Genomic DNA, 18054 nt, shown 5'->3' with positions numbered 1-18054 from the left:
ATTCGCCCTGCCCTGGAGGGTCATTGATTGCCTTATTTGTGTATAGTAAAAACTTCAAAAATCTTCTTTTAACAACCCCAAATAGCTAGAGCTTAAATATTAAGCATGAAACATCTTCTAGTGGATGTCTACCAAGTTTGTTCAAATAAATGCCCTGGGGTCAAAATTGGCTCTGCCCCTGGGGGTCATTGATTTTCTTTATTTGTATATAGTAAAAACTTGAAATATCTTTTTTTAGAAATCCGCAAGAGCTAGAGCTGAAATATTTGGCATGAAACATCATCTAGTCAGTGTCTACCAAGTTTGGCCCAGGGGCCTATATACAGGTGTTTCAGGGCCATCATGGCCCTCTTGTTTACACAAAACAGCTTACAGTGCTCTAGCAGTGTTACAAGAAATGATTTTGTGAATTTTTTAGTAGATTTTCAAAAAGTGTGTGGACTGATGGGGGAAAAAAAGCACTTATTACTAAAACATCTTAAAAGAAAGTGGTGGCATGGCCAAGTGGTTAACATGTCAGAATAGTAATCTAAGGATTGCTATATCCGCGTGGTTTCAAACTCCGTCAGGAGTGAGCAGTTGTTTCCTTGAGCAAGAAACTTTACACTTACTGCTCGGTACTGGTTGGTTCCAGGAACAGATTCAAGGGTGTGTCTATAAATAATCATCCTTCATAATCGAAGTAAAATAAATTATGTATTTATTTTGTAAACCAAAAAAAAAAAACAATACTTTTTTCAATTGAATATATATTTAATATACACATGATTTATATGTTTATAAATTTTACAATCTTAACAGTTCAAAATAAATGATAGTCATTGTAGTTTGTAGTAATTGTGAAGATTGTTATTATAAGAAACATTTTATGTTCCCTTTCTTTCATGCTTGAACAAATTATAACTGTTGTTTTTATTCTTTTTTGGTTGTTGTTTTTTTGTTGTTTATTTAGTTGTTATAAGGTGACAGATTTATTTTACTTGTGTTCAAAATCTTGCAATGTAAAACTAGTCTAGGATTTGAGCCGCGTCATGACAAAACCAACATAGTGCATTTGCGAGCAGCATGGATCCAGACCAGCCTGCGCATCCGCGCAGTCTGATCAGGATCCATGCTGTTCTCTATCAGTTTCTCTACTTGTTATAGGGCTTGTAAGCGAACAGCATGGATCCTGATCAGACTGCACGGATGCGCAGGCTGGTCTGGATCCATGCTGGTCGCAAACGCATTACGTTGGTTTTGTCATGACGTGGCTTATTTTATATTTTGATTGTTAAATTGAAAACATGACAAAATAACGTTTGCCTTACAGTTTGCCTATGTTTGTCTGCCATTGAAATCAGTCTGTTTTGTTTTAATTTTGCTGAAATATTACCATACAGTGCTGTAACTCAATTTAATGGACTCCACCTATTAAACATAATGCACTTGATTTGAATGGGTGGGGCTAACTGTAAGTAAGTTATATACAGAGTTATAAGAAACAAATTTTCTCGCTTTTGTTCGCTCAAAAATTAAATTCTTAAAACTTTGTATATAACCTATACATATTGTGTCAGTTTTATAGGTCAAAGGTTAAGGTCAAAAGAGCGAGGATGAGCTTTAGTCTAATGTTTTTTTTTAATTGTACAATTTAAAGTTGCATGTCCAAATTAAATCTTGCTGTTATATACCTATAACTTCCTATATTACTCTGTTAAAATATTTACTTGTAATAAATTATTTTCATTTTTATGCCCCCGCCATGTAATGGCCGGGGCATATAGTGTTACCCTGTTCCGTCATTCCGTCCTTCCATCCTTCCGTCATTCTGTCATTCCGTCATCATCAGTTTCCGTTCATTATCTTAAAGAACGGTTGCACACATTCAACTCAAAATTTGATATATGGATATGTCATGAGAAAATACAGGTCAAGTTCGAATTTTGTCATGGTTCGATGATTTTTGGCAGAGTTATGCCCCTTTTACTTTGAAAATAATATGAAATTTCAGTTTCCGTTCATTATCTCCTTAACGGTACAACACATTCAACTCAAACTTGACATATGGATATGTCATGAGAAAATACAGGTCAAGATCGAATTTGGTCATGGTTCAATGATTTTTGGCAGAGTTATGCCCCTTTTACTTTGAAAATAATATGAAATTTTCAGTTTCCGTTCATTAACTCCCCAACGGTACAACACAATTCAACTCAAACTTGACATATGGATATGTCATGAGAAAATACAGGTCAAGTTTGAATTTGGTCATGGTTCGATGATTTTTGGCAGTTATGCCCCTTTTACTTTGAAAACAATATGAAATTTTCAGTTTCCGTTCATTATCTCCCCAAAGGTACAACACATTCAACTCAAACTTGACATATGGATGCGTCAAAGGAATGGGCAGGTCAAGTTCAAAATTTGGTCATGGTTCAATGATTTTTGGCAGAGTTATGCCCCTTTCACTTTGAAAGTAATATGAAAGTTTCAGTTTCTGTTTATTATTCCCCCAATGGTACAACACATTCAACTTAAATTTGACATATGGATATGTTTTTGGAATGCCCAGGCCAAGTTCGAGTTTGGTCATGGTTCAATGATTTTTTGGCAGAGTAATGCCCCTTTCACTTTTGAAAATAATATTAAATTTACAGTTTCTGTTCATTATCTACCCAACAGTGTTACATATTCAACTTAAATTTGACATATGGATATGTCAAAGGAATGGGCAGGTCAAGTTGGAATTGGTCATGGTTTGATGATTTTTGGCAGAGTTATGTCCCTTTCACTTTGAAAATAATATAGATACATCTTAGGAATAAGCAGTTTATGTTTGAATTTGGTCGTGGTTCAATGATTTTAGACAAACTTATCTTTCCTGAATGTTGGAAAAATTTTGAACTTTCAGTTTCAGCCCTCATACTTTAGCCATTTATAATTTTGGCTACAAATATGCAATATGCTATTTTTAAAAGGTTAAGACTGAATAATTTCAGTGCCTTGAACATTGTATGAAAATGGTTTGTGTTAACATTGAAAAGTTTTAAGGGCTTTGAACTTAAAATGAAAAAAATAATTAATGCACCATCTGAAATTTTGGCTGCATGCGGGGGCATCCGTGGCATGATGACACATTTCTAGTTTTACAATGAAATATTTTCTTGCAGAAAATTACTTTTGCTTTTTGTTTTCTTTAAAATTTTATTTGAAATGTTATATTTATTGCATTTATTTTACCACAAAGCTTCTTCTGTTTCAAAAGTCAGGCAGCTGTTAAGTTATTGTTAATTTTCTGTAAAAGTGCAATATGTATGTGCATTATATAGAGATACATAGTATATGTTACTAGATTTATTATATGACATTATATTGTCAATCTGTTCTGCTAGTGTTGTTTGTGTTGATGCTAGTTAATGAACATGGTTGCTCCATAGTTGTTGTAATAATATTTACATAGGTGGTTAAAAAAAGTTGACTCATATGTGACTAGTTTTAATTAACTTGAGCAAGAAGTGTTGAAAGATGTGCTCATTTGATAGAAATATGTTGTTGTAACTCATTGAGATATTGTCCAAAATTTATTTAAATAACATCACCTTAATGTCGTAGATGTTAATCAAACTTCACAGGAATGGTATATAGGTTACCCTCTACAAGAGTTGTGTAAATGGTTCCAACAAGCATAAGAAAAGGGAAAAAAGAGCTGAAGATATCCTCAAAAAAACTAAAAACCCAAATTAAAAATTGGGATGAAACATCACCTTGTTTGTCTTTTTTCCCAAAAATTTTAATTTTTTTATGCCCCTTGGTCAAAATTTACCCCCAAAAACCCCCTCACCTTTTAAAAAAGATGTTTTTTAATTATGGGCCCCCTTTGGGCAAAAAATTTTCCCCCCAAACTTGGAAAAACTTTTTAAAAGGAAAAACAGACTTTTTAAAAATTTTTTTTGAAAAATACCAAAAGCCTACTGTAGAGCCTTTGGGTGTCTGGCATGGGGGGCATAACTTAAGTTGGGATGGTAATGGCCCCCGGGGGCAAAAAAGACTTCCCCCCCAAATTTGGGCCCCAAAGACCTATTTTTGGGATAAAAAATTGACACTTTTTGGGAGAGAAAATACATTGTACATATAAAATTTTATATAAATGTTATTGAAGTGTTAACATTGATATGATATTTCAGGACTATGTTTATTTCATTCTACCTTATACCTAATAGACAAAACAAGGGGGGCGTAAGAAATATTATTTTAGTAATGGCATGTAGCATTTTGCCTCTATTTGGATAAGAAACTAATGTAAATATCTTATTTCTTCATCAATTTATTGGAATATAGTGAATTCTAAGTGGAAAACTGTTCCCTAGTTGTGTGATTCTTCTGTCAGTTAAGAATTTTCTGTAATTGGGGAATACCAGTTAGACATTCTGTGCTTTTATTCTGATGTCAGACTAATGACATTCATGTATTTTATTAAAATTGATAAAGAATTAAATTATTTACAGCAGGTTTTTTTCCTCGAAGTGAAGGCAATAAATCTGCTTAAAAAATGATAAACAACATCAGACCATACTTTAATACATTAAACACTTCCAATTTTTTGTAGCATTTGTATATTGTGTCATCTTGTGTTAAGGCAAACAAGTTAAAATGTTCTTTGAGACATTAATATGAATCTAGTCAATATGACATTTTTCTTATCTTTAATTTACATTTTTTTTTTTTTCAAATTTAAATCAGGCAAGCTATATTGGATATTAAGATGAGCTGTTCTTGCCAACATTTCTTAATTTTGTGTGTATATGTTTACTCATGTAATTAAAGCTGTGGTTTACTATACAAAAATCATATACATGTATATAATAATGAACATTTATCTGAAACGTTCACCTGAAGTATAGAACTAAATTTGTTTATATAAATGTTTGCATTTTTTAAATTATTTTTTTGGTATAGCATCATAGATTTTACTAAAAGTAACTTAGCTCTGGGATACACAGCTTATGTTTATTTATTATCAGTTACTAGTATTATGAAGAAAGAAATTCTCAAAAGTTTTGCTCTGATCTATAGGGATTTTTAATTTAAAACGGGGCAAACCAAAAGGGGAGTTTGAAAAGGGGGAACTAAAAAAAATTTTGAAATTTTTAAATATTACAAAAACCAAAAACAACTTTTAAAGAAGTTTCTTTTACCTTTAAACAAATTGGGTTTACAATATTTATTTCAATCATGTTCTTGATTTTGATGTTAACAACATTGTTAGTGATGCTGATTCGCCATTTACCTTGATATAGTAGAATTATTAATAACAGGAGATTTAGACATGTAATGTAGTGAACTTAGATCTAAACTAGGGAAGTGTGAATGATAAAATACAGAAACATTTTATCTCATTGGTTGGTTATTTATTCATTCAGAGAAACTGTATTGTTAACAACTAAAAACGATGTCATATAAAGGTTAACATTACCTATTTTATAACTGTACTTATATCTTAAGACATTAATCATTTTTTACAACATATTAATGTAAATTTCTGGGTACAAATCTGTGTTAAGTATTGTCAATCTTTGTCTGTATTGTACTGTAAATTTATTATACAATACTAAATATTATATTTCAAAGAAAATCCTGTCTTTCAATGATGATGTTTTTGTAACAATGTGTGTATATTTGGTGATGAAATGTTTGATTATTATATATCAGTACAAATAAACTGAGATTTATTTTTCTCCTGTTTTCTATATAGTAATATTAAAGCTACATGCATCCAAAACTCAAAGTGTTGGTAAATTTTTAAATAGTCAAACTTACAAAAAATACATGTATGATAAGTAATTAATGATAAGGGTATAAGATTTTATATTAAATATTTTCAAGTGAGACAGCACTTGTTTTATGCTTTTTTTTATAAAAAAAAAGAACAATATTAAAATGTTCATATAAGACAGAACTTTTAACATAGTCTGCGATAAAAAATTAAAAAAAATGAAATCCGGGGGTGTGCTGCTTTAAGTCAAGTCCCCATTCCTAGTTTAGTGTTGGCTGCTTTAAAGATTACTTATTTAGAACTATGTAATGTAATCTTGAAAGACCCAAAGACCCAAAGACCTCATGTACATTAAAGAAACATGTAACATGCTGTCTGCCATCAATGTCTGAATGAGAGTACTTCAGCAGTAGTTATGAAATGTGTTGCCATGGAGAATCAGATATCTAAATTTATCTTAACGAGAAATAACGATGCAATTTCAAAAAATTGTGACTTCTTTTAAGTTTACAAAAACATGCTTTCTCATCGACCCTTGTTTTGAAATATTTGGATTGGACAGACTTGATGTAAGCGTTATAATAAGTATGTTTCACACAATGTTGAGAATTGTTACACGTACATGTATACAAAAAGGTAGACAGTATTAAGTGTAATCCAGTACTGGCACTAAAGTCGTCAAGCACCATAATCAATATTCTTATCCCCTGCCGATGAAATCGGGAGGGGGATATAGTTTTGGCGTTGTCCGTCCGTCCGAATTTCGTTTCGGAGTAGTTCTCTGCAACTACTGGCTGGAATTCAACGAAACTTTATGGGAATCATCAATATCAAGAGGAGATGCGCATATCGTCGGCTTGTTCCGGTCCGACCCTTTAACTCAGAGTTATGGCCCTTGATTAGTTATGTAGTATGCATATAGAGTAAAAATCGTTTCCGGAGTAGTTCTCTGCAACTACTGGCTGGAATTCAACGAAACTTTATGGGAATCATCAATATCAAGAGGAGATGCGCATATCGTCGGCTTGTTCCGGTCAGACACTTTAACTCAGAGTTATGGCCCTTGATTAGTTATGCAGTATGCATATGGAGTAAAAATCGTTTCCGGAGTAGTTCTCTGCAACTACTGGCTGGAATTCAACGAAACTTTATGGGAATCATCAATATCAAGAGGAGATGTGCATATCGTTGGCTTGTTCGGGTCAGACACTTTAACTCAGAGTTATGGCCCTTGATTAGTTATGCAATATGCATATGGAGTAAAAATCGTTCCGGAGTAGTTCTCTGCAACTACTGGCTGGAATTCAACGAAACTTTATGGGAATCATCAATATCAAGAGGAGATGTGCATATCGTCGGCTTGTTCCGGTCAGACACTTTAACTCAGAGTTATGGCCCTTGATTAGTTATGTAGTATGCATATAGAGTAAAAATCGTTTCCGCACTACTTCTCTGCAACTACTGGCTGGAATTCTACGAAACTTTATGGGAACCTTCAATACCAAGAGGAGATGCGCATATCGTCGGCTTGTTCGGGTCAGACATTTTAACTCAGAGTTATGGCCCTTGATTAGTTATGCAGTATCCATATAGAAAATTATTTGTTTCCTCGCTACTTCTCTGCTACTACTGGCTGGAATTCAATGAAACTTTATGGGATACTAAGAGGAGATGTGCATATAGTCGCCTTGTTCCAGTCAGATACTTATAACTCAGATTTATGGCCCTTGATTAGTTATGTAGTATGCATACATCTCATTGGCATTTCCAGATTTTACTATTTAACACAAAGTTATGGCTCTGTTATTGCCCTGAATATTTATCAAGTTCAAAGAATATTACTGTTTATGCCATGATTAATATATAAATAAAGCCTTATGTCTTCAGGTGTTGTGTTAATAATAACCAGTACTCGGCGGGGGATATAAATTCAACGAATTTTCTTGTTCTCGTTAATTTCTCCCCGCATTTTCGAAGAAAAAAAGGGGTACAGAAATGGGCTGCGTCTGTCTTTCTGTTCGAGCTTAAATTCGGATGTTGTTACAGGAACAATAGGTAACTGTACTTCTTTCTTTGATTTCATTCATTCCGTAAGCTTTTATGTGGCTATTTTCTTTATGAGACTTTAAAGAAAAATAAAGAAAATAATGGAGTAGCCACAATAGTACCGTCTCCTTAGAATGTCCTCCCGTCCGTCCGTCCGTCCATCACACTTCGTGTCCGGTCCAAATCTCAGTCGGTCATCAAGAGATTTTGAAAAAGAAAATGATATAAAGTATTCACTTCTAACTATAAGCAGTTGTTCACCCTTAATCAGAACGACAAGAAATCATTTTGACACACTTATCCCATTTTTTTCAGCTTGAAATAAGATTGTATGTCATAAAAAATGTCAGTTTCTCGGAAATGGACAGAAATATACATTAGAAAAAGTAATTTTAGTTTAATGCAATTGTTATCCATCAAACAGACCGTTTTGAATTAAGACAGATTCCCGCAACTTGTTTTAGGTTAGTCAGTCTTTGATGTTAATATGATGAAAATTTGAAGATATCAAATTTAACAATTGTCTGTACTTAACGATAAAGTCAAATTTACTGTTAGAAATTTTATTGGTTTAATAATACACTTACATGATTCATAATTGATATCGAGGATTGGAAATCTCTGACAAATGAGAAATACAATACATGCATTTAAAGAAATAACGGTTTGTGTACACGCTATTTGGTTATATATTTTTTACTTGAATTTTCTTTCAAGGTCAATGAAGTTTTTTACTGACATTGATTTTGCAATATATGTTTAGTGTTATATTGTAACATTTTAGCTCGACTGTACGGAAAAATATGAAGTACGGAATTGTACCCTAATTTAACCTTTGCATAATTGTCTCTTAACCAGGCCCTCATCATTTTACAATGTTTATACATTTCGTATTTAGTTATTCAAGAACTACCTCAAAATTTACTCCTAACGTCAAATGAAATAGTTTAATATTTTACTAAATTGATATGCCTGATATCATCCACATTACAATATTCATACTTCTGGCATTCATATTTCCAGATTAATCCCAATTCAATTTGAAATAATAAACCGTTTTCGTTATTTAATTGATTTAATTTACATTTTAAAAAAGTATTTTATGTCGGTACCCTCATGGAAAATTTAATCGCCACACACGTCACATATGAAAAGATACTTCAGAAGCAATTCCCATTTTCAACTTGTATTTGTAAAAAAAAATGGTCTTTTCATTTCTGGCTCTGTACTTCTTTTACTTGTCAGTATCAAAATTGTGGGGATGCCTCTGTGGCAGAGTCGCCGACTTCAAATCACCTTTTCCCTTGCCGTTGTATCAGGGTTTATTTAAGGAATCTATCAAGTTAGTTTACGGAAGGTTGGTGGTTCTACTCAGGTGTCCGCTGTTGTTGTCTTCCTACACCAGTAGAGCGTGCTATCTCCTCTGGCAGTTCTTGTCAATGAAGCGCCATTTTCTGATGATATTTCACCGTAACTGTATACGTGTTGTACATTAAATCTGTATTTTTATATACGCTGTACGTAAATAGGAATATATTAGTGTGTATTATACGAAAACCATAAAATTCATCATCATTGTGACAGGATAAACTGTGACTTTAGTGAGAACACGACACTATGGCCAAAATTCGCTGAAGATGACCGTGAGCAATTTTTGACACACGATCAATTTGTTGTTCAATTGTGCATGTGATTGTTTCCGTTTATATAATTAACTTACACTTGATTAAAGTGTTAAATTAATTGCATAATTTATTAAATTAAGCACGGTATTTATCTCACCTGTTAGAAGTTCCTGCGGGGCGGACGTATCTGATTAAAGGTGTGATGTCATTGGCAATTTAACACCACGTGACCGGTAATCGGTAACGCGCTTAACCAATAGAAAATAACCAGTAATTTATCGCTAATTTGTAAATTAAAGCACGTGGATCATATATAAGACTTCAGAAATTATTTTCAAATCACTTTCAGACTTTAATCTTAAGATAAACAAGTTTTAACATTTGTGTACATTGAGATACATTGCATGGATTTTAAAATTGTTTAAATATGGATTTATTTCACACAAACATGTAAGTTATTCATTCAGTCTTGTACGAATATTTAGAATTAATTACAATAAATCATAGTCATAAATATTAACTAAATGTTTGTACTAAATTAATCTTAAACTAGTCTTTTCTGTGAAGATTGGCAGATTTTTAGAAGGCGTTTTTACGGCATTTTAGACTGAATAATCTTGATTAAGTGTACAAAACGGCAATATGTCTGATCAATCTAAACTCATCTTAATATTTCATCATGTAATAGATCTACAGATTAATAACATAAAATAACAAAGATTAACATGTCATTTTAATATTTCAGGAGTATTTTGTTAATTGCGTTTGTTGTTAATGCGACAGCCTTAGAATCAAGTCAGGATATATCAGGTAATATATTATGTAGATGAATTCTATCATAAAAATTGAAGAAATGAATCATTTTTCATCATTTCTATTAGCTCATAATTTCAAACATGATTTTTGTATAAAAAAATACCGTTATGGTATCCTTGTTAAGTAGGTGTTGTATGGTTTTATCATATCTAAGAAGCCGGGTGTTGGACCTACCTCACAATCCGAGAATTTGCGCCCGGCTTATCTGTAAGAGTAGACTTCGGTAGTGATTTAAGTCAACGGTCCAATCCATTTAAAATTGTTGTTGTAGGTTTTACATCTGAATGTTTGCATCAAAGTCCGCTTAGAATGATATGTTATCAGCAAAACATTTAGATTAACTCATATTGCAATTAGTTGACATTTAAGAAATATTTAAAAAAAAACAAAAAAAAACAAGTCAGATTGAAATGGAAATATTCTGATTTGTAGTGCATTCTGCATTCTTGTGTATGAAATACTGCGTTTTGGGTCAAATAACATATACGTACAGCACCTTTTTATGTGTATACATGTAGAATCATTATTTCTACTAAAATCACAGGAGTCATTGAAAATTTGATGGGGAAAGAATAACTTTTGTATAATCTGCTTTAAAAACCAACACACCGTTGCTAAAATCATATTTATAAAAAGGTGAGAAGTCTAATTAAGTGGTATTTGCTTTGTAAGAAATGATAAGAAAAAGATTTAAAAGTATTGGATTTTACCAAAATTCTATTGTCATATTATCCCCATTTTCTCGTTAAATGATTAATTATGTTAGTGGTAGGTTTATATAATAATAATGAACCTATTTTACAGCACTTTTTATATTTCGGATGTCATTTTGTCATAATGCGCAGCGACATTCGGAACACCTCGACTATTATGTTATCCGGAGATTGAAGAAAATGGTCGAAAAGTTGCGATTAGCATAGACTCTCTGCTCAGTAATATGTGATGTACTATTTCTGAATATATTGAGACAACCATTAGATATCCCCGCTACCGGTCTATGCTTATACTGAACTTACTCCATTGCTTTAAATAATTTACAATAAAGGCCATACGTTTTAGTGGTTAAATTATTTGTATGTGCAGTATGTCATACACGCATTACAACACATTGAATAAATGAAGATTGAACACGATGAAGCTGGTCTTAAATTTTATCAATTTTCTCTTTTAGATATGTTGGCAAGATCTTTGCGGGCAGCAAGTCGAGAAAAAAGGACTCATAACAAAGACAGAAAGAACATTATAGGTAAGTTTTGCAGAATACATATGATATAGATTATCTCGGCTGGCTGCTTGCAATTTAACATATAATTACACGATTTATACTTCGCCTTAGATATTTGCCAATATTAATTTTCATATTGCAAACCCAATATGTCGAAATACCCGAGATATTATTTTATTACACCCGTTATAAAAGTGCTTCAATAATGTCAGAATCTCTACCGACTGTTTTATTGTCCGAAAACTGATTTGGCCCGGTGTGTGTCCACCTGTCAATAAATGCCTATCGCATGTTTAATTTACGCACCTTTTACAGCATTCGTCTGGCAAATTCCAAAAATCTCTCTACATGCTAGGCGTTGATCTTTTAAGATGTGAGAAAAATATATGTTTATGTGGCTCACACTTTTAGAATTTTTCGTCTGATATAATTATAAAGCCCTATGTAATGTGGTAGACAGTGTCATTCATACAAAGTCTTTAAATGAAAACGAATCTGCCAAATGAAATGTGTCAAAGATCACCATGTCAGACTTGTTCCTTGGAAATTACTTTTTCTGTTTACATTATCACAAATTATATATTACGTCCTTTATTTAAGTGCCGTATATGTCTTTCAAATATATGAATATATAACTGTCACGATTAAAACCAACGAAAATGAATAAATAGACGAAAAACAAAAAAGGACACGTACACCGTTCAGTTCTTAACATTATATTACTGTAAATATATTTTTCTTAAATACTGTAAGCATTTCTGTTAATATTCATCTGTATATTTTAGATGCTGGCAAGAAAGGAGCTGTAGAAGCAGACGCTAAGAAGAGTTGTTGTTTAAATGGCGGGATATGCATTATGAACACCTTCTGTCACTGCAAACGGTAAGTACAGCTGATATTCTTAATGTAATTCAAACAGAGTTGTTGTTTTTTCCTCTGTCGATGTCAACAAATATCACTTAATATTTATATTCATTAGTAAAAAGTTAAATTACTCTTTCGTTAATAACTTTTTTGCTAACCTTCTTTTTCACTGCCGTAAATTTCTACCTTTATTGAATACGATGATTAATCAGTTTACATACATAATTACATTGTCTTGATATTTTAGTAATATGGTATACATATTTTCTACATGGCCTGTTGATAACACTTTGTCTGTTAATAACATACATTTGCACTAGTATCATCTGATGGATACTGATCGGATCAATTTTAGTTGAAGAATCCCTATGAAGCTCTTTAACATCTACAGGAACATTTAATCCATACTCATCGGCGAAAAACTTTATCATCTTAGGGACAAAATAAAAGTTTTGTAATCCAGTATCATAATTTCTTTTTGTCCATTTCAGAAATTTCTATGGTCGTTTCTGTGAGCACCGTGTACGTCATCGCTCGTGCGGAAGTATTCGTCACGGAACGTGGATGGCTTCCGGTTGTCACCTTTGCCATTGCTTCGACGGTAGAATGACTTGTAAAGTCACCACAATTCATGGATGCAGTAAGTTTTATTATTTTAAAATAATATTATTTTCATGCATAAAATTCACTCATAATTCAAATTTCTAGATTGGGCTGCTTTACAATTATCAGTCGTTTTAAAGAATTAAGCTTAACATTGATTCTCCACTAAACATTCAAATTAGGCTGTAAGTAATAGTGAATAATTGACATTTGCGAATAGTTACCCAGACACCTTTTTTAGTTGGTACAACTCATGTATAACATTGAACACATACTGGTTCTTTTAACATTTCACCAAAAAACTTGTAATATTTCCTGAAATTAAGTTACCAAGAATTCGAGATTTGTAGAAAAACAGATACGTTACCATTTTTCCAATTGCTTTCAGAGACTAGATAGAAATAATTAGCATGAATATACACGATTTAGAAATTTATTATCATTCTTTCAGCATTATAGCACCAGTATATATTACAAAATATTATGCATTAATATGCATTTTAAAAAAATCTACGTCTAAGAATAGCTTTTGAACTTGAGCTGATGAAAATGTTACTTATTAATCAGACTTGTTTATTCCAAATACATGAGTTACTTATTTAAGCATTTTAGGTATAAAAATACTGATGTTCCATACTTATCTATTGACACAATATTGCTCGGATTTACTTAACAGTATAAATTTATTCCGCTAAGTGGAAACAAATATTAAATCATAGTAACGTATCTGTTTCACAGTTATTCTATGAAACCCTGAACACATAGATAGATATCCATAAAGTTTTTTAAACAACTGACCAATAAATGATATGTCTGAACCAGTACTTTTAATATTAAACAGAACACACAATATCATTTAAAGTTTTTTTTAAGTTTTATTGTTTTATGTGTAGCTTCAAATAGTCAAATAACATTGTGACTTTAAGAAACAGATTGAACTTAACAAGAACATTTGAATAAAGACACTCATCAATTAGAATATTAATTAGCTAGATTTATGTGAGTGTTTCTGACATAGACTAGTGTGAATTGACATTCTGTTGTCTTTTTGGTTCATCTGCTGTTCAATTGTCTTTATTTTTTTCTATATACTTTTTCTTTATATACTGGTACAATCTCGATCCTTGATTTTGTCATACTTCGTGATATGAGTAAGCGTACATGTATTTGCTTATCTACATTTAACAAAATTATATCAGAAACAATGGTACCGCTTAAAGAAAACCAACTTAGTATTATAATCAATCCATATATATTATGTGCACCTCCAAGATTTTGAGCTATATCCAATTAGTCCATCCCTACCATAGACAGAAAATCTTGATACGACCCTGACTAAAATTTAGAAACTTAAACGGGCATTCATTTAAAAATACTTTAATATGTTTTTTCATAAAGTTACAGGGCTGTTATATATTGCCTAACCATATATTACTTATTTTAACCAAAGTTTTGTTGAAGATTTAGTTATATATATTAAACAGTACTCAAATCTCATTCTGAACAGATACGTTACTTTGATAAACAGATACGTTACCAGAAGTTATACAGTCCTCTACATTTTATTTTTAATACAAATTTTGCAAACCAAAAAGATATCAACATATATTTATTCCAGGAAATAAAACAGTAAATCTTTATATGTTTCTTTCCTGTTTTTCAACATTTTATTTTCTAGAAAACTGGCTCAACTAATCCTTGAATTTCAAATTCCTGATTCACATTTTTAGTTTTCCAATTAAATCGAGATCAAAGCATCATTCATTGGCTACATGTACGTTATGCTGTGATTTTTTACATGAAACTATTTCAAAATTGAGCAAAATCGTCAATTAAGATTCAAACAATAAATATTGGTAACGTATCTGTTGGTAACGTATCTGTTGGACAAAAAACTAAAATATATCAGATATACACACATGTTTGCCAAATATATTGAAATATTAAGTTTTGTAAAGCATATATATGAATAATGCATAAATGCGATCCTACTTTTAAGTACTGGTAATAGTAAATGTTTCTCAGTGGGATATCATGGTAACGTATCTGTTTCACTTTAAAGTATAATCCAAATTGCCTCATCATTGCAAAGGCATTGTGGTTCTAGCATGTATATTGTCGTCAAAATTATTTTTGAATAATGAAATATGATAAAACTTGAGTTCATTAGCAAACTATTAATATGTTACAAGTTCATATTACTCTTACTCAGGTTTACCTGAAGTGTGGTAACGTATCTGTTCAATATATGAGGGACATGCATTTCAGCTGGTAACTTTTTTTCAAATTCACTGTAGAAAACAATAAAAATCGCTCACTTAGACAATTAAACTAAAACTTAATACTAAAGCAATTTTTCTTCAACACATGTTTCAGGTGAAAATATGTAAAACCAACAGTAATAAAGGCACCAAGCCTGGGGACATTACATAATGGGTTATACAGCACCTTTGCATGATAATATTTTCGTATAGATCTAACAGACTAAGTCATTAATTTGGATGCTTTACATACATGACTATGTAATGAAGCAATGGAATGCCCAAAAAGTATTTTTCAACTGCAGTGCAACAAAATATACTCGAGGGACAGAATATTTTCTAATTTGCACGTTTAGTGGAGAATCAATGTTAAAATACATTTTTTCATGATACGATGTCAATAATAGTATACCATGTCACTTTTATTTTTATTGATCATTAATATACCGTTATGAATTCTATTTATTTTGCAGAAAAATTATCATATGTCGAAGGTTACGAAAACAATGCAGACTATATGGTTGGAATAGACAAGAAGGCTGAAGATTACGACAAGTTCTACGACGAGTTTGACTACGCACCGGAAACGGAAGTCACGTCTGGAACCGCTAACTTTGGAGTTCCGGTATGGCAGCTTACGATAGTGATAATTTCTTTCAGCGTCTACAAAAGTATCGGCTCCTGAAAGTCAATCGTCTGTCATTCGGAAGATAAATAACGCTACCGTTTTCCTGGTTCACTACAAAACCAGAAACAGACTGCCGAAGTAACCCCGCACACCAAAAGAATGCTGTCACGTTCATACTACGGAAAAAGAAAACACCGTGTCATATTTTTCACTGAACGCATTCTCTCTATGTGAGACACAACATACAGCGGAATTAGTTTATGCTGACGATAGGAGGGAAGCTGACATTCATGAGGACGATATGATTAGTTATTGTTGTATTATAACAAATGTTTGATTTAAAAACTTTATCATTACACTCATGAAAACAAAAACATTTTTCTACTGTTGAAAATTACCATGATAAACAATATTGTTATTGACTTAATAATGACTGAATTATTGTAACTGATACGATGTTGCCACAATAAAGTCAAATACAAACAAATAAGAATTTCTCTATCTTTCTATGTTCAAATTGTTATAAGCGCATGCTACTTGATCAGTAATGAATAGTGAAAACAGAATTTTTCTCTATCAAAAAACTTAATCGGCCATACCTTTGCAAATATATATATATATGCGCGTTAAGCGAAAGTAATTTAGAATTTTGATATAGTAACTGTTATAAAATACAGAAAGCTAAATTTCTTAGGCCAATTATGTCGTCTGCCTTGCCAATATTTGGCAAAACAAGTGTTCATTACGCGACTGATAAAGTATTTGAACTTTGACAATCAGAGTCGTGGATTTATACCCGATGTATACAGACTATTGCAGAAATATAATCTTGAAAGTGTCCTTTACTCATATTTAGAAAGTGGCGTATTCCCTTCGAAATATGCATGGAAAGTTACTTTACGCTCAGCCATTACAAATACTGCAACCTACACGCGTGTTAACCGATTAATACTGTCAAGACGTGAGTTATGTGGAATAATCCAGTATTCATTGCCAGCGACGCTGTGGTATGTATCAAGAAACAACCCTAAAACGGCGTATATGTGTTCTTTTTTAATGGAAAGTATAGGTAGTTTTATGTCCCAGTCATATGTTGTAACATGTAGAAAATGCAACAGGCTTTGCGAAAATCAAATCGTACACTTGATGTGCTTCTGTACGGTAAACAACAACAATATAATCAGATTGTGGGACTCCGTCATTGAGGAATGCGGAATGACAACATTTATAGACCTTCTTGCGTTGTCACCTGAGGAACAATGCTGGCAATGTTTCCGGCTAGCATCTGATAATGACAGTCTAGCGTTGCGCAATTATAGAGTTGCGAAGTCTATTCGTAATCTCTTAAAGATCCGCACAAACTAGAAAAAATTGGTACATGGAGGGTGACTGTGAAATCTTATAGAGTTCCAGGTCTCTATAATGAACAAAAAGCCGGAATTTACTCGGTGTAATAAATACCTAATACAGGACTTGTTAAACTAACAAAATAGGAACCAACTCTAAATAGTATAACTATATTTATATATAACATGATATCATGTAATTGTCATCTCATCAGTCTATACGTTTTCGTTTTCGTCCGCATAGACTTTTGTCAAATGTGACAGATATGCCAACATAATGTTATAAGGATAAAAATTAATGCTGTAAGCAGTTTTTTTTTTTATTTCTAATTTAAATTACTGTAATCTATGTGACATAATGATGTTTATCACAAGCACACGGATAATGTAAAATATTTCTAATGCATCTCTTCTTACTATATGAACGATGCTAAGTTGGATATACTATTCTGTTAATATGTATTATACTTGTTTATGTATATATCTATGTTCACCTCTGTAAATATGTTATGCTCTTCAATATTGGAGGAAATAAAAGTATTTATTTATTTATTATAGTTGTTTATTCGGCTATAAACTTAACCGACTGTTTTATTGTCAGACCCGGTGTGTCACCACGTGTCAAAAATTATGCCACAATGTCACCGTTACTTAAAAATAGAAAAATAGTTTCATACAAAAACTAGAATTAGGAATGAGATATTGTAATCAAACTTGGTGTAAAGCAAGCTTAAATGAAACTCCCGGTTGGTATTGCATTTGGACCCCTGACCCCGTGTTCCAGGATCAGGATCAAGTGATCCTGATTTTATTTTCATTGTTTAATGTTATTAAAATTATTTGTGTTTTGTTGAATTAAATTGTAAATATTCAAAATGTAAAAAT

The 18054-nt window shown here is 32.1% G+C and overlaps 1 protein-coding gene across 1 annotated transcript; it reads left to right on the top strand.

Moving 5' to 3' along the window:
* Positions 1 to 10130: 10130 nt before the first annotated feature.
* On the top strand, positions 10131 to 16194 carry LOC132758344 (uncharacterized). The gene is made up of 5 exons (XM_060749959.1): positions 10131 to 10236; positions 11414 to 11488; positions 12253 to 12349; positions 12823 to 12971; positions 15669 to 16194. The coding sequence occupies exons 2-5, from the start codon at positions 11416 to 11418 to the stop codon at positions 15878 to 15880; spliced, it is 531 nt and encodes a 176-aa protein (XP_060605942.1). The 5' UTR covers positions 10131 to 10236; positions 11414 to 11415; the 3' UTR covers positions 15881 to 16194.
* The last annotated feature ends 1860 nt before the right edge of the window (positions 16195 to 18054 follow it).

This window comes from Ruditapes philippinarum, unplaced genomic scaffold (genome assembly GCF_026571515.1).
Source record: "Ruditapes philippinarum isolate M1 unplaced genomic scaffold, ASM2657151v2 ctg667_1_1_1_1, whole genome shotgun sequence".
Taxonomy (NCBI): Eukaryota; Metazoa; Mollusca; class Bivalvia; order Venerida; family Veneridae; genus Ruditapes; species Ruditapes philippinarum.
The sequence above is the reverse complement of the archived record's forward strand: the minus strand, read 5'-3'. Positions and strand labels throughout refer to the sequence as shown.